General features: G+C 34.4%; 1 protein-coding gene across 7 annotated transcripts in view; it reads left to right on the forward strand.

Annotated features, from left to right (window-relative positions):
* The window catches only part of Tbl1xr1 (TBL1X/Y related 1), a 155490-nt gene that overhangs the window by 112810 nt on the left and 23985 nt on the right, over nt 1-18695 (forward strand). For 6 of the 7 annotated variants that reach the window (XM_071615466.1, XM_071615463.1, XM_071615464.1 and 3 more), the window contains 7 exons: nt 5389-5534; nt 7992-8214; nt 8929-9061; nt 9470-9611; nt 12419-12482; nt 12571-12668; nt 13909-13969. In XM_071615466.1, the coding sequence (XP_071471567.1) occupies nt 8049-8214; nt 8929-9061; nt 9470-9611; nt 12419-12482; nt 12571-12668; nt 13909-13969 (664 nt within the window). In that variant the 5' untranslated portion in view covers nt 5389-5534; nt 7992-8048. The remainder of the gene's footprint in view (nt 1-5388; nt 5535-7991; nt 8215-8928; nt 9062-9469; nt 9612-12418; nt 12483-12570; nt 12669-13908; nt 13970-18695) is intronic. The other variant, XM_071615465.1, reaches the window with a different exon arrangement.

Genomic DNA, 18695 nt, shown 5'->3' on the forward strand with positions numbered 1-18695 from the left:
TGCTGGCATGCTGGGGCTGGGGTCATGGCTGAGAGGAAGAGCGCTCGCCTAGCATGTGTGAGGCCCTGGGTTCGATCCTCCACACTGCATAATAAAATAAAATAAAATAAAGGTATTGTGTCCACCTACAACTAAAAAATAAATGTGTTTTAAAAAATGCAGGCATGCTAAAAATATTATGTAAAATTATTTTCAGACTGTATCTGAGGCACACATGAATGTGGTGCTGCTTGGGAGACAGAAGCAGGAGGATCACAAGTTCAAGGCCAGCTTGGTCAAGTTGGACCATGTTTCAAAACAAAAAGGGGCTTGGGTTGGAATTCAGAGGTAGTATGCTTTGAGGTTCAATTGTTTGTTTAACCCCGCCCCCCCCCAAGAAAAAAAGGATTTTGTGTATCAACTTGGATTTCATCCATAAGATATCTCATTATATATGTACAAATATTCCAAAATCCAAAATCTGATACATACATAGTCTCAAGCATTTCAGATAAATACTCGACTTGTATTTGTTTATAAGATCACACATCAAAACCATATATTATTATCTTTCAACTTAGAAAACATGATCAAAATAGGCAGAAAATAATATGTATAAAGTTAAGGTCTTCACCTATATTACACATAGCTTATTCATTCACTTATCTCATTTAGCTATTAATCTATTAGCCCCATTAATGGTTAGTAAAAAAATGTCAGCAAATTACAGTGTAGTTTTTCTTGACTTGAATAAAGGTAACTGGGATAGGTAATCATTCCTTCCTTCATACCTCACTTCCAGTGGCATTTATAAGCAGACTGTAACATCGGATTGGATGGAGTTAGGTTAACTTGGTAATCAGTAATGTGCCTCTAGCCATGAAGAACAGGAGAAAAGAGCTCAGTATCTGATATGTCCACCTTCAATTATCCTTCTAAATTTTATGAGTAAATGACTACCTACAGAAGTACAAGTAGGTACATAGTTTTTCTTTATAATAAAAGGTGGAGTGACCTTGATTTGACATATATAGTTGTTGTATACTTGTTCAATTAAAAGTAAACAGCAAGTACTTATCATAAGTGCCAGTAATTAAGGTACTTTTATACTTCCAAATCAGTTTTTCCTGTTTTGTAAGCTAAATAATCATTTTTGTCAACACAGAAAATTTCTACTATTCATTTCTGCTGACATACTTATGAAGGACAAAGGTCTTTTGAGATAATTGCCAGAGTTGTTTAATCTTAATTTTTTTAAAAGAATACCCAGTATATCAAGGATATAAGGAAGTGTATAGATTTTAGTGGCATTAGAAATTTGCACACACACACACACAGATACACATATGCAATTTTTTTTTTGAAAGCAGTTTGGCAATCTTGAAACTCCCTTTAAAATGCTAATGTTTCATTCAGCTTTTGGGGAATCTTTCCTAAGGAGAAAGAAAAAAATTATTTATCGAAAAGCCTATACATACAGATATTTGATGCAAGAATCTTTTTAAATAGTGAGCACTGAAAAAGGTGCTCACTATTGGTATGAATAATTCTTTGCCACATATATTTATTGACTGAATATTATGATAGCATTAGAATTATTTCAGAAAATAGAATTTGTATAAAGTGTTTTTTGTGTTTCTGTTTTCTTTGTTTTTTGTTTTTCTACTGTGCTGGGATTTAGTTCCAGGACCTTATGTATTGTAGACAAGCACTGTACCACAGTTAACATCTACAGCCCTATATTGAAGGACAATACTGGGCACAAAATTGTATATCTAGTGTGTAAGGGCTGGGTCTAACTCTTCAATATCTAGTTTCCCCCTTAACATCCCTTACCTACTTTCTTTTTACCTTTTCTGAAATCTGGATCTGAAGGGCAGAGTTAGAAATAGGTTTCCACTTTGGAGGCGCTGGGGATACACTTTTCTGATCTGAAGTTTAATAGGACTTTGAATAAAATTGCACCCCACCGCCTCAAATTAGGACTCTTGTGTTGTGTTCATAGTTAAGCTTTGCCTTTAAAAAAACTTTTGGTCTGGTTCAGACACCCTATTCCATAACAATGGTGTTTCAAAGTCCATTTTCTTATTTCTGTGCTCCCTGTGCAGAGTAGAGTAGCTGGTTCTGGAAAACTGACTCCCATTCAAGAACAGGATCTCTAACATCAGAGGGAAAACACTTTCTGGAACAAGAACTAGAGAACAGTTGTTTTTTGATCCCCTGTGTAACATTACACACAGATGCAGGCACATACCTGCTACTCTATATCTCTTGTCACAAACTATTATTGTGTACTTAATATTGTGACTTCATGGTCTTCAGCCACATTATTTCTAGATTTTCTCCTCTTCTTATTTCCTAAATCTTACTTACCTTATTGAGTATTACAGAGGTATTATTCATGTCAGATTTTGCTTTTACTCCTGAAAAGAAACATGCTATATTCTGGCTACTAGATTTCATGGTGCATTTCATCAGGTCACACATTTAAATGATCCCTTTTGCCTTCTATGTAAATTAAAAGCTGTTCCTGAAAAAGTTTTTCTCATTAAATATATTTATAAATAAATGGGGATTTTTTTTGTGTGGCATAAACTTTGTTCAAGTTGTAGATTCTTTTTTCAAAGAAGAGTTAAGCCATATACTTTTTTAGAGTAACAGATTTTTAGGTATGCCAAAATACATTATAGTAGAATTGCATTCTCATTTAACAAATGTTTATAGAGTTACTTGGTAAACCAGGTGACATGCTAGTTTCTCAGAATTAAAGGATTACTAGACTTAAACCCTTTTACTCAGACAGTCCAGTCTAGTAATCAGACATGTGCATAAACCATAGACACACAGGTAATAGCTATTTAGTGTGGCAGTTGCTGTGCATAAACATTTTGCACATTCTTTTGGCAGAAAAGAATAGGTGAGAGTCAAGAGACAGTAGAGTGATGGAATTTGGAGGTAAAATGACAGAGCTTGGCAAATGGTCGAATGCCAGAGGCCAGAGGAGAGGTGGGAACTTTATGATTACGACTTTCAGGTATAATGAAGTGAGGACAGAATTTCCTAAGTGGGGGGGATTTTTAAGGAAGAGAAGAATAAAAGTAGTGTTGAACATAATGATTTTAGGTTGCCTCTGACTGAAATAAAGAGAACATTATAATTGAGCATGTAAACTGGAACTTCTTTAGGGTAAACATTAATGGGAAGTTCCAAAATGATGCTAATGACTACTTCAGGATTGTTTCGTTACCATTGAGAATATCCTGAACACATTTGCATAACTTGGGATGTATATGAGGATCTAAGATGGCTTCTCTCTTGACCTGACAGAATAATATCAAGATGTATACAGCGTTCCATCCAGAAGTGGGCACAGTTTCTCTTGAAACTCTCAGATAGGCATAGTACTACTTCAAGTTTAAACTATAAGCAAATTAAATAGAGTCTAAATGTAGCAACTTTGAATAAATTGTACCCATGAACAGAATATACAGAAATCATGGACTTTGTGTAATTGTTAAAAGTGTGTTGACTTACATAAGATTTAAAACCCTGGTGCCAAATACAGCTAAGATATAATGTTTCATGCACTGTATAATTCTACTTTCTAGGAAACTGAGTTGAACACAATACAGTGATGTACTCAGGAGCAAGTGTTCACTGTCTCTCTGCCTTAACTCTACCCTTGTCTATGTTCTGACTTTGTTAAAGAGGAACAGTAGCGTGTGTTGGAATTTGAGTCCTTACTCTCCTACTTAGAGGCTGTTTTCCCCACCTGATGATTCAGATGAAAACATAATAAATTCTGTACTTGAGAATGGCAGCTGACACATTGTGTAGGCCCTCACTATGAATGGTATCTTCTATCTCTAAGTTGTTTCAAATTCTGAACCATTTGGCCTTTTGGCTTTTCCCACCTCTTAGTTATGATTTATTGAAGAAATTATTTAGGATGTAGCAGGGTATTAAAAACAGGAGTTTCCAGCCTTACTGCTTGTGGATTTCATCGCTGTATCTCAAATTCCTTCTCCCAATTCTCCTGAGTCCCTAGTCTTAGCTTTCTACCCTGGCAATCTTAGACTTATTCATATTCCAGGAGTTGTAGGTTTCTTGATAAGACAGTTTTAAATGATGCTTTTTTTCCCCCCATTAGTATTTTTTAAAAATCATTTTTGTGAACTCACATTAAGCTGAAAACTATGAAGTGTTTAATCATAATAATTTTGCCTGTGGTTGAAGTCAGGAGGTTAAAAAATCCAGGTCTTTTAAAGGTAATGTCTTTTCACTTCTTACCTCTCCCTCTACCATTATGTATGGGTGTAGTAGGGTTAGGTGTTCTAAGGAGAGAAGAGAGCCCTGAGGAATATCAGCTTAGGTGTGCTTTGACTATCTGAACTAATTGAAATATTTCCTAGCTACATGCTATTTGTGACCCTCATGGTGTTTTATTGTAAACTGTTCATAGGTTCCACAAAGAACCTTAAGAGTAGGAGCATAAAATACAAAAAGCCATGTATAAACACTGAAAAACAAGGATGAACTGTTAGATTGTTAAGTCAAGTTAACTAAGAACCAAACTCATTCATTTACTTTTTTTAGTTTGAAACTTTCTTAAAATTCTATATTATGTGTGCAAATGGAATTGTTTTACAAGATTTATAAAATTGCTCCCTTACTGATAAAATATGATGAATATTTTGTTAAACAGAGCAACCCCTCTTGGGTCTGTTAGTTTCCTAGAACTTCTGAGTATGGACTAGATTTTCATAAAAAATAAGGCTAACTAAAGAGATTTTTGTTAAGTGAATATTCTGGTTTTAAGTATTTCAAATGAAAAGTAGATAATTTAAACACTCAGCTCGTACATAAAGAAATTTAAATTTTAGAATTTCATTTATAAATTTGCTTTCATTATACTCTTTTATTTCTGAAGTAATTTGAAAAAGCTGCATTATATTAAAGGTGTTAGACAGTTTGTATGTAGAAAATTAAATACACTGTGGAAATATTAAGTGTCAGTCTTTTGTGGTCTCAATTATCCTGAGTGAAGTAATTAAATCACATGATTTCCAAAGGCCTTTTTAACTTTTTAAACTTGATGCTGTTGTTGAGGAAAGTTATGTATCACTACTGAAGTTTAGGAAATTTGAAGCCAAGCAATCCAGTAGGTACTAGAAATTTTGAAGAGTACTTTAAGTAATTAGGAGAAAGGGAAATACATAAAGGCTACCATATTTCGATTTTTTTTGTTGTTGTTATTTGTTTGTTTAAAACACACTTGACCTTAGCTATCATTCTAGAATTTAAATGATGGAATGCAATTTTGAACGATTGTGGAGGTCTTTTAATTCATGTTATGTAGTTTGTTGGCACTAGGAAAATAAATACTCATACCTTTTCTTTTGCTTTTAGGGTTTTCTCATTCAGCATTTACCTTTGGTATAGAAAGCCATATAAGTCAGTCTAATATAAATGGTGCACTCGTCCCACCTGCTGCATTGATTTCAATCATCCAGAAAGGTCTACAGTATGTAGAGGCAGAAGTTAGTATTAACGAGGTAAGGCAGACTTATTTCAAATACTAATTCTTAAATGTGTTCTTAAATTAGCTGTCATGTCTGTTTGTTTTCTCATTGTCTCTGACTTTAACTTCCCTGGCTTAATAGAAACAAAAGGGTATTATTCCTGTTGTATCAGATTGTTCAAGCAAGGCATGTTGGATCACAGATATAAGGACTATTATTTGTAACTTATTTTCCTTAATATGTTTTTATAAGTAAGCAGTAGGAAATGATTTTCATTAACACACCAGCATTGTATTGAAATACTGAGACCAAATTTATGGTGGAGAATTGGAAACTCAATGTTGTTTGGATATACCCTGATTTTAGAAGCAATTTATAATTGAAGCCACCTCTTAACACTATTGTCTAAGATCCACATATGAAGTAATTTGTTTAGTTCAGGTGTCAGCAAACTGTGGTGCATGCACGAGGCAAATCCCATCTGTCCCTGATTTTATATAAATGTTTTAAAACACAGACACATTCATTTATTCTTGTATAGGCTGTTTATGACAGAATTTGGTAGTTGTAACAGAGACCTATGACTATGAGGTCTAAGTTAATATTTACTATTTACCAGCTGGGCTTTCACAGAAGTTTGCATACCTCTGATCTAAGGTAACATTTTCATGCATGAATAGGAGTCAGAACATGTGGAGTTTTTTTCTTTATTTTCATTTGAGAAATTAAATTGTTCCCCTTTTGCTAGAATTTAGCTGAAACACTTATGATTTCTGTATCTGTGTTTATTAAATACATAGTATACTACATTATTTATGGATTTCCTCATTCCTATGACTAAAAAATCCATTAGTACTAATTGAAATATGTCTTTATTGTCTTTTAGCACTTTCTCTTTCAAAGTATGCTTTATTGTAAGGGTGATAAGCAAGTTCCACCACTGGCCAGAGGCGGAATCTCAGTTTAGCCAAAAAATTTTGTCTGAATTTATCCTAATATTCCACACTGTATCTGTGTTGGTTTTAGTAAGTAGTTTGTATTTATGTTAAAATGGTTTTTTCCTATGAATAATTCAGTATAATCTAATTCAGAAAAAATGTGCTGAACTTTTGTAACTCAGCGTGTTCTATCACATTACTATAGATTATCAGTAGTACATGTTCACTAGTAAGTGAACCAGGCTTCACATATGCATGTTCCTAACTAATTTGCATTGTTTCTGTTTCTTACTTGCTGCTCATTACTGTGTCTCTTTTTGTGCTCACTGGAGAATTTTATTAATTATGAACTTCCTAATGTTAATAAAGTGGAGCATTGGAAATTATAGCAATTTCATAAAACAGAGAGCACTAGCCTGTATTACTGATGGAACTTCTCAAACATCAGAGCAGCGAAGACTTAACTGAGAGCTTGTTGGTCCCTGATTGTTGAGCCTGCCCTCAGAGATTTGATTCTTTAGCTTTGATTCTTTGTTTTTTTCCCCTGATGCTGGGGATTATTGAATAGGCAAGTGCTTTGCTGCTGAATTACCCTCCACCCCTAGCCCTAAATCAACATTTCATATAAGCTACCAGGTGATGGCCTTGCTGTTGGTTCTTGGGTAGTATTTTGAGTAGCACTGGGTTAAGGGATCCCAGCTGCCATTGACTAACTCTATAAAATCTTTAAATCTTACTGTGCTTGCATTTCAGCATTAATAAAATGAGATGATTATATGGCATGATATCTGAAGCCTATTTTTGCTTTAATATTTTAATCAAATCACAAGGAACTTTATTTTCCAGCCAAAAATATTTTAAAAGTTTTTAGTTTCTTAAAGAAGTGTGATTGCTGCTCATTATCCTCAAGGATTGTTTCTATGATCCCCACCACCACAAATACCAAAATCTGTGAATGCGAAAGTCTGTTGTATTAAGTGGTGTATTATTTGCATGTACTACATATATCATACTTTGAATCATCTAGAGTGCTTAGGATGATGTAAGTGCTATGTAAGCAATTGTTGTTCTGTATTGTTTAGGGAATAATGACAAGAAAAAAGTCTGTGCATGTTCAGTACATGTAATTTTTACCATAAATATTTTCTATCCACAGTTGTTTGACTCCATAGATTGGGACTTGTGGATACAGAGGATTGGCTGTATAATATGGCACTAAGCCACTTAAAATTGTATAACTATTCCATTGACAAACAGAATTTTAAAATCAAAAACCTTTGTACTATCTGGGCCTATGTTATTATTTTCAGCATTGACCTCTTATATTTCAACTGCATCTTTCCAGCATTAATCAACATGAAGTAAGTGAAAAGGAAAATTTGAACAGCCAGCTGGAGTTGTCTCCTAAAGTGTCCTTCTGTCCGTTCTTCCTTGCATGAGTTCTGAAAATGTCTTTCATGAAATGAAGATTTTCATTTCTGCTGTTGATTGAATATAAGTAACCCTAAATAGTGCCTTTTATTTCTCCCCTCTCATGATTTTCTGTATCCAGGATGGTACCTTGTTTGATGGTCGACCCATAGAGTCTCTTTCCCTGATCGATGCCGTAATGCCTGATGTAGTACAAACAAGACAACAAGCTTATAGAGATAAGCTTGCACAGCAACAGGCAGCAGCTGCTGCAGCTGCTGCAGCTGCCACCAACCAACAAGGATCTGCAAAAAATGGAGAAAACACAGCAAATGGGGAGGAGAATGGAGCACATACTATAGCAAGTGAGCTAAAAGTTTGTAGACTCCTTTTCAGGGAAAATATTTTGCTTTCTTGAAATGCCCCATCTTCTAAATTGAAATAACTTTTAACTGTTTCATTTATACCAGCTTGTTGCCCTAACTTCTATCATAGAGTTTTGTTTTTTAAAGCTCCACAAAGCTAGATTTATTTTATTGTTTTTATTTTCTTTTAAAATATTTAAAAACCCCTTCTTCTGCTTTTAAATGAATTTTTGCATCTGCATTTAATTTGTAAATAAAATTTGCAAGGCTAGTTATTAACAAATAAAGTAAAGCTCTCACAGTGAGCTATAAAGGTGATTCTAAATGTTATAAGAATGATATCAGCAGCCCCTACTGGCAGAAACACAGAATAGTATTGCTATATATTATATTTAGCTCAGACCATTTTATCATTCTAACCATGTGTAGGTTTATCTTTTCCAGTCCTTTTCTTCCTCATCCTTGCTTCCTTCATTTCTTTAAAGTATTCATATACATACTTTTAAAAAATAGTATCCTACTTAAGTTGGGAATTTATTTTCCATGTGACAAAGACTGTGTAGTTATAATAATGTTAAAGTTAACCTGACATAGCAATAACAAAGTTACATTGTATATTATAAAAAGGAAAACATTGCTTATTAAGTATCCACACCCCCCCTTGTGTTGTCATATTACCTAACTGGAGTTTTCTACTTGTTCCTCATGATACAGATAATCATACTGATATGATGGAAGTGGATGGAGATGTTGAAATCCCTCCTAATAAAGCAGTCGTGTTACGGGGCCATGAATCAGAAGTTTTTATCTGTGCCTGGAACCCTGTTAGTGATCTCCTAGCATCAGGGTGTGTTTCTTATAGTGATTTTACAGTACCTTTCTAATGTAGATTGCTGAATGGATAACATGTGTTTAAATTTCTCAAGAGTTTTCGTTGCTTGCTTGTTGTCATTTTTGCCTCAGTAAATTTTTATTCCTTCATAAGAAAAATAATTTTAGAGGCTTTAATTAAACTTCATACTTCCAAGAATGCTTGGGGGACTTTATTTCCATCATTTTCTTCATACAGTGAAGAAAATGATGGAAATAAAAACCCTAATAGTCTATTTTTTAATAATAGGATATAAGTAATATCCTATTATTAGAATATTATTAATAGAATATAAATATGTTGTTTTGATTAATAATAGGATATACATATGTTGCTTTGATTCTGGGATTCTTGAGAATTTAAAATACATTACATATTTTGTAGGTCTGGTGACTCAACAGCAAGAATATGGAATCTTAGTGAAAATAGCACTAGTGGCTCCACACAATTAGTACTTAGACATTGTATACGAGAAGGAGGGCAAGATGTTCCAAGCAACAAAGATGTGACATCTCTAGATTGGAATGTGAGTATCATCATGCTGTTCATGATGGATGTACTTACTCTAGTATACTTGGCCTCTTAGAGTCTCATCTCTAAAAGGGTTTGTCTGTTTGTTCAGATATTTTTGGATTTCATTAAATAGTAACAACTGGGAGTCCCACCGAAATATGGTGTTAAAAACAAAAAATGGCCCTGCAGTAGTCGGACCAGGGTTCAGGTTCCTAGCTCTTCAGTATATCTGAAAGCATAACTTGATAAAATTGTTACTTGACTGTAAAGTAGAAGTATGAGAATTATACTGAGATAAATGTGTAATTGATGAAAATCCTTAGCATAACATAATAAAACCCCAACAATTGAGTTGTTTGTTGGAATATGTGTAGAAAAACATTTTACATTTCTCATTATACTATGAATTGATAATTTTTTTAAACATTTGTTTTTTAGTTGTAGATGGATGCAATACATTTATTTTATTTTTTTTATGTGGTGCTGAGGATCGAACCCAGGGCCTCATTCATGGTAGGCAAGCACTCTTTCTCTGAGCCACGACCTAACTCTCTTTTACTGATCAATAGTCCAGATGACCTCCAAAGTTTATTCCGGCTGTAGAAGTCTTATAATTCTTTGATTCTCTATATGATTCAGAATTTTTTAGGATTACTTGGCTACTTGGCTTACCATAGTATGAGATTTCATTGTTGATATATCTTCAGTCTTTCAGTATCAAAAATATTTGTTACCTGTACAACCCCTCTCATGATCAGGAGTCTTTTCCTCTGCAAGTAAGCATCCTTTCTTCCTCTGGACTCTGTATTTTGTGGGGCTCTCCAAAGAATCTTGTAGGGCTATTGATGTGGTTCAGTGGTAGAGTGGCATCTGTGAGGCCCTAGGTTTGATCCCCAGCAAAGTGGGGAGGTGGGGAATCTTCCAAATCTTTGTGATGTTTTTTTGTTTTGTTTTGGTACCAGGGATTGAACCTGAGGGCGTTTAAGCACTGAGTTACATCCCTAGCCCTTTTTATATTTTATTTAGAGACAGGGTCTTACTGAGTAGCTTATGTCCTCACTAAGTTGCTGAGTCTGGTCTTGAACCTGCAGTCCTCTTGCCTTAGCCTCCTGAGAATGTGCCACCACACCTGGCCCTAATCTCAATCTCCGGAATGAGATCTATCTTTAAAAAATGATTATTCTATAGACGAACTCTAAATAGGGCTGAGGGGTGGGAGGGAAAGGGAGGGGGCATGAGGTTAGAAATGATGGTGGAATATTATAGTCATTACTATCCAAAGTACATGTATGAAGACACAAATTGGTGTGAATATACTTTGTATCCAACTAGAGATGTATGAAAAATTGTGCTCTATATGTGTAATAAGAATTTTAATGCATTCTGCTGTCATGTAAATTTTAAAAAATTAATCAAAAAAAAAAAAAAGATTATTCTAGCTAAAGATCTCAGTTTCTGAGGGATTCTTCCAAAACCCATGGCTAGACTTTTTTAACGCTCACATCCAAAATTTTCAGTAATGTCTTTACCCTTTTTCTGCTACAAAGTATATATTGACAGTTATAAAAATTCAAAATTGTTTAGCACATTGCTATTATTTTTGTTATAGCATTAAAACTAAGAATTATCTTTTTGCTCCTCATTTTATTTTAGGTAAAAGCCCTTAAAACTTCTTTTGTTTATGTGACCCAGTGATTATGTCAGTTTAATGAAATTTGCGGTTTACACTAAAAAGGATGGTTAATGAATATTCATTTGTTCAGCTTGGTGATTCTGAACTGTAAATTATAGTTTTATAAAGTGTGGGCTTTTCAAAAAGGAAAAATAATATATTTTCTTGGCTGAATGGTCCAAGAATGAAAACATTTGGGAACCTGTAGTTTAAAGGAAACTTGACATTTTTACTTTTGGCTTCAATATGGCTCCACTTCCTCAGATAGAACCCCGAGGGTTCCAGATGCTAGCAGAACTCCACCTGTCACTTTCCCTACTGCTCAGTGGCTTGAGGGGTCTGAAATAGGCAATCTTGTTTTGAATATCCTTATGAGAAACATCAAGAAGTTGCTAAGGAAGGCAGGATTTCTGTATGTCCAGTAGTATTTTCCCTTCCCAGCAATAGTCTTCAGTGCACTTTTACTATTAAACTATCAAGGCAAGACACAGCAAGGAAATACAAGTTTAGAGAAATTTTGTATGGATTTTTCTTCATGGTAAGGTACTCCTAGGCAATTGTATAGCCTGCACTCTCTGAGTGTTTTCCTTTTGTTGCTCTTTTGTAAGTAAATATCTCATACTGGGAAGTTATTAACAAAGAAAAGAAACAGTGTTCTAATAATTTGAAACAGCAGTATTGTTCGGAATACATACCCTGTTTAGACAGTAAAGGATTTAAAGGAGGAGTCACAAAAAGTTCCAGTTTTACTTAAAATATTTTGGAAGATTTTGATTTTTCTCTTAAATCGTTGTAAAATTCGCAATCTTGATGTCCTTCCCAATCCTCCGCCCTGCCTCCGTCTTAGTCATGTACATACTAGAACACAGCAGACCTTTGGACATGCATGAGAAAAACACTGACCATTCTGCCCCATAGTAGTTACTGTCTTTGTTCAGATTGGGTATAAAGCTCAGAGAGAACACTAACTTCACAGCATGAAGGGTGTTATGTACTTCTTTGGTGGCATTCACAGATAACCCTGTTAGGTTTTTAAGCAGAGAATGTTAAGAGTAGGCTGTATCAGGAATTTAAACATGAATTGTTTTTAATAACAATTAAATGGCCTTTCTGGATTATATATTGAAGGAAATGTGTTTCTCTTACAGAGTGAAGGTACACTTCTAGCAACTGGTTCATATGATGGATTTGCCAGAATATGGACTAAAGATGGTAAATGAAGTGTGTTTCTTTTTACAACATTATTGATCTGAGTTACAAAGTTTGAAGTAATTTTAAAGTTTTTGGTTTTGAATTTTAGGTAATCTTGCTAGCACCTTAGGGCAGCATAAAGGCCCTATATTTGCATTAAAATGGAATAAAAAAGGAAATTTCATCCTGAGTGCTGGAGTAGATAAGGTAAATGCACATTAAACTAAACTCTATAAAGGTTAATGTATTGCATAGTATAATTGAAAGTAATATTTTTTATTTTTTGTTAATCACATAAATAAAATATTCACATTTCGGAGTTCAAGTATGAACTTATGATAGAAATAGAAATGCTTTCTTAGGTTTTCTGTCAACTTATTCCTGAATCTACTCATTTCATTCTTTCTTATCTGTATGACCATTTCTCTCTCTCTCTCTTTTAAACTTTATTTTAGATGTTGATGGACCTTTATTTTATTCATTGATTTATATGTGGTGCTGAGATTCGAACCCAGGGCCTCACACATGCTAGGCAAGCGCTCTACCACTGAGCCACAACCCCAGCCCCATTTCTCTCTTTTATTGGAATCTGAAACATAAAGAAATAACATACCTTTGCTCCTCTAATAAATCTCTTCAGCAAATATGGCTCTAGAGTGATTCCAAAGCCAATCCTAGAGGCAGTCTGTTATCCTAGAGCCAGTATGTTAGCTGAACTGGTCTTTAATTGAAACTGTAAGAAATGCAGGTCTTGTCTAGTTTTCTTCACCTAACTAACTGGGTGAATCTAGGTGGGCTAAAAATATGGCCTCCATCCAACTTTAGTTCCTTAGGTCATGCCCTCCACCAAACCTCAAAATAACCAAGGGTTTAAGATTATTTTAATCTAGGAAAGGACATGTTGTTAATAATTAACTGTGTGTGATGTCAGGGAAGTAGGTTTGAGCTTTATATTTAGTAAAAATAAAAAAAAAAAAAAAACGATAAGAAGAAAAGAAAAAATATGGGATAGGAAGAAGAAAGTCACTACCATACATAGTATTTTAATTCCCTGGAGTTTTGAGAACTGATTTCATTATTAACAAAGAATTTGCCACATTACATCTCAACTGTTATTAGAATCTTACGCTAAATACTCTATCACAGTGGAGTTCGTTCAGTAATCCAATAATGCCTACCACTTTCTTGACAATCAGTAATTTTTATCTGAAGTAAGTTGACTAAAAAAAGAAAAAATCACAAGGAAAAATCAAATTGCTTAATAATCATTTCCTTCAAAAATGGAGTGTATATAGCATTGTTTTACTTACTGTTGGGGTAAAATAAATTGTTCAAAATTAAGTCCAAACATTTCATACTGCTTTGATGCACTTAGGCATTTAATTTATATATTTATGATAAACTCCTTTTAACTTCATAGCAAAATTTGTTTTTCTTTTAATCTTAGACTACAATTATTTGGGATGCACATACTGGTGAAGCCAAGCAACAGTTTCCTTTTCATTCAGGTAAATCTTTGCAGTTTACATAAAAGCTGGAGCTTTCTTGCATTTTTGTAATGTAACATTTAGTAGCTTATAATTCATTTAAAATCTTGAAATATCAAATACTAATCTTTTTACTAGTCCTTCTAGGAGCTGATATTCCATGACATTCTGATTGTTAATTGTCAGAGTATCATACGATGTTTTCTGTGAAGTATACCATAAAGAAAGCATCTGTAGTCTGGTACAATTGGGGATGGTTTTATTTAATGGAAAGAACATAGGTTTTTGAGTGAGAAGATCTGGGTTTGGATGTCATTTCCACTTCACTTAGCAAGTTTTATGAGTGAGCAAGTCACTTAACCTTTCAGAGCCTCATTGTCACTATCTGTAAATGAGGGATAGTAATGTTTATTTGCTATGAGGATAAGAATAAATGGTGCATAGGAAAATGTTGTATAAACTTCTATTAATTTAGGTATTGTCATTTTCTTGTTTTAGATATGTAAGTTGGACTCCTCCTGTGTACATGAAATAAAAAGCCAGGCTTTTCAAGTGTTGTTAGAATTGTTGCATCTTAGGTGGATTTCTCTTTTAAAAAATACTGATCCTTCTTGCATGGTGTAGACCCATGTACCAGGGCATGCAGCTTGATGAGTGAGACAACTGAATTAGTACCCTATTCCTTTTTAGCCTAGAACCCTTGTGCCTGTCTTCAGTGGATTTCTTGACTGAAGTAACCACGTGAGGTTAACTGCAACAAGATACCTAATGATTCTCAGAACAGTAGTTTTAGTACAAACTGATTTGGCTGCTGCTTTCACGATTTTGTTGTGGTTAGAGTTTTGATCTAGAGGCTAAGATATAAGATGGCCCTGGTTATTCTCAAATCTTTAGTAACATTTCCTTTCCCAAAGAGACAGTGGCATAGCATCACCTTTGAAGTCAAAACTTGCAGCATCAGGCATTTTACTTTTTGTCTTTTTTAGTTTACTGTGAGGAGACAATCCAAATAAGACACAAAATGATTTTTCTGTAGTATGTGAATAACTTGATTTGCAAGTATTTGTTAAACATTAAACACTTTTGCTTGAGTGAAGCTTATGCTGATAAGCATTAGCACATCAGTTTTGGCTTTCCTGATTTACTTACTTTTTACCTTCACTTCTAGTCAGCCATCTCCCAGATAGGATTCCCTTAGGCATCTGGCTATTCCTCAGAAGTTTCTCATATACATCCTAGGACTAATTAAAGTTGAAATAAGTTTGTGTGTACTAGTTACCATGTAATGAATACTCATTGTACTAGAGATGGTCTGCTTGCTTTGTGTATATTATTCTTGTTTATTTGTTGTTGTTTAGTACCAGGGATTGAATCCAGGATGCTTAACCACTGAGCCACATCCCCAGTGTCACGTGTCCCCCCTTTCTCCCACCCCCCCCCCATTTCTTGAGAACAGGGTCTTACTGAGTTGAGGACACTGGTTTTAAACTTGTGATTCTTCTGCCTTAGCCTCCAGAGATGCTGGGATTACAACCATGCACCACTGCCCCTGGCTTGTGTACATTATTCTCATGAGCATGATGAGTGAGATAGTATGGAAGTCATATTACATTTGAATTTATTATATTTTGACATAAATATATACCGTTGAAACTGCAACCACCCTAAAGATAGTGAATACATCAGTTACCTTGTAAAGTTTCCTCCTGTACTTTTGTGGTATCACTCTCCTATCCCCAGGCAACATTGATAATGTTTTTGCCATGGAGGTTAATTTATATTACCTAAATGGAATCATTGTACATACTTTTTTTGGTCTGGCTTTCACTCTGTGTAATTATTTTGAATTCTTCTATGTTGTAACAAATGTCAAATGTTATATTCCTGTTTATAGCCACTAATATTCTTTTATGTGGCTGTACTACAGTTTGTTTATACAGCCATTGAAGTAAATTTGTGTTTCCAGTTTGAGGCTATTAGAGACAAAAATATTATACACATTCATGTACAGTATTTACATAGGCATGTATTTTTATTTCTTCAATGTGAATAACCAGAAGTAGAATGGTAGTTTCTTATCAAGTTAAACACTCATCCACTAAATGATATAGCCAAACTGTTTTAGGAAATGGTTTACATTCTCACCCTTCCATGTGCTTTTCAGCACGTGGTGTATAGTTATTTTTTAAAATGTAGCAACTCAAATAGTTGTGTAGTGATATCTCATTGGTTTTAATTTGTACTTTCTCATGATTAGTGACACTAAACTTCCTTTCATGTGCTTTTTTGTCCTGTCTATATCTTCTTAGTGAAGCATCTGTTCAAGGCTTTTTATTTATTTAATTGGGTTATTTTTCTATTAGTGTTTGAGTTCATATTTCTTGGTTACAAGTCCTTTATCAAGTTTATACTTTGCATATTTTCTACTAGTCTTTGGCTTATCTTTGCATTCTTTTTGTTTTAATCTTTGCATTCTTTTATCAGTGTTCATCAAAACCAGTAATCTTAATTTTGTGGATACAATATTTTTATTTTATTTTTATGTGGTGCCGAGGATTGAACCTGGTCCCGCATGCATGCTGCTAGGTGAGCAGTCTACCTCTGAGCCACAACTCCAGCCCCTAGTTTTAGTTTTGATGAATTCCATTTATTTATTTCTTCTTTTATGTATCATGTTTTCAGTGTCAGACTAATCTCATTTTTCTTAAAGTGGAAGTTGAGTTCATTGAATTTTTTTGTTTTTGGAGGGGGGTGAGGCGGTGGGTTCAGGGATTGAACTTCGGGGCAACTCAACCACTGAGCCACACCCTTAGCCCTATTTTGTATTTTATTTAGAGACAGGGTCTCACTGAGTTGCTTAGTGCCTCTATATTGAGAGTTCATTGATTTTTGAGACCTTCTTTTGTAATAGAGGTATTTAATGCTTTAAATTTACCTTTAACTACTATTTAATGTCCTCCCAATATTTGCCATTCTGAATTTTTTATATATAGCTTGTGTTTTTATTCAGTTCAGAATACTTTCTGCCTTAATTTTTATGTCTTCATTAACCCCATGGGTTATTTAGAATTGCATTACTTGGCTTCTGAGTATTTGGGTATTTTCCACAGATCTCTCAATGATTTTGAATTTAATTCCATTGTGCTTTATAAATGTCATTTAGATCAATTTGTTTGATTAAGTTGAGTTGACCCTTTATTATCAAGTTAATAACCTTTCCCCAATTAATATTCTGTGCTTTGAAATCTAATTCTGTGTTAATAAAGCCTTTCTGACTTTCTTTTAATTGGAGTTGGCATGGTATATATTTTTCTTTATTTTGCTTTCAATCTGTTGATTTTTATAGGTGTGTCTGACATAGATAGCATAGTTGCGTCCTGCTTATTCATTCAGTCTCACATTCTCTGCCTTTTCATTATAATATTTAGACTGTTTACATTTAATGTGATTTGCGATATGGCTACATTTAAAGTCACTGTTATCTTTTCTGTTCTTTTTATTTCATTTCTGCATCCATCTGTATTAATCGAATATTTTTATTATCCCGTTTTTTCCTTCCATCTATTAAGTGTAATTCTTTGTTTTATTTTAGTGGTTGCATTAGGATTTACAGTACATACCTTTAATTTATTACTGGTTGTCTTGAAGTGATATTTAAAATGGGATACATATTGAAGTAATTGACTTATAGCTACCATTTCCTACATACTTCATTCCTTTGCATAGGTAAATATCTCCATCTGGTATCATTTTTTTCTGCCTTAAATAACATTTCTTACAGTGCAGGTGTGCCAATTATGAATTCTTTAGCTTTTAACAATCTGAAAAAGTCTTCATTTCTTTTTCTTTTTTAAAAATTTGTTTTAATTAGTTATACACGACAGTTCAATGATCTTGACATATCAAACATTTGAATCAGATGGGATATAATTTCTCATTTTTCTGAGTATATAGGTTGAAGAATTACATTGGTCATGCAGTCACGTATATACCCACAGCAATAATAATGCCTATTTTATTCTGCTGTCCTTCCATTCCTCCCTTCCCCTCCCCTCCCATCACTTCTCTCTACCCAAACTAATGTGACCCACTTCCGTCCCCCCCCCCCACATCTTCATACCTGAATTCTGTATAACGAAGGGGCTCTCCTTCCCTCTTCCATGCAATTCCCCTTCTCCCTCCCTTTCCCTCTCACCGCTCTTTTCTATCTAGAGGTAATTTTCTTCTCATGCTCTTCCTCCCTACCTCATTTTGAGTCACCTCCCTTTTATCAGAGAAGACATTTGGCATTTGTTTTTTTGGGATTGGCTAACTTTACTTAGCATAATCTGCTCTAATGCCATCCATTTCCGTGCAAATGCCATGATCTTGTTATTTTTTAGTGCTGAGTAGTATTCCATTGTGTATGAATGCCACATTTTTTTTATCCATTCATCCATTGAAGGGCATCTAGGTTGGCTCCACAGTCTAGCTATTGTGAATTGTGCTGCTATAAACATTGATGTGGCTGTGTCCCTGTAGTATGCCGTTTTTAGGTCCTTTGAGTATATTCCAAGAAGAGGAATAGCTGGGTCAAATGGTGGTTCGTTCCATTCCCAGTTTTCCAAGCAATCTCCATACTGCTTTCCAAATTGGCTGCACCAATTTGCAGTCCCACCAGCAAAGTATGAGTGTGCCTTTTCCCTGAATCCTTGCCAGCATTTATTGTTGACTTCATAATGGCTGCCATTCTTACTGGAGTGAGATG

Source organism: Marmota flaviventris, chromosome 8, assembly GCF_047511675.1.
Source record: "Marmota flaviventris isolate mMarFla1 chromosome 8, mMarFla1.hap1, whole genome shotgun sequence".
NCBI classification, from domain to species: Eukaryota; Metazoa; Chordata; class Mammalia; order Rodentia; family Sciuridae; genus Marmota; species Marmota flaviventris.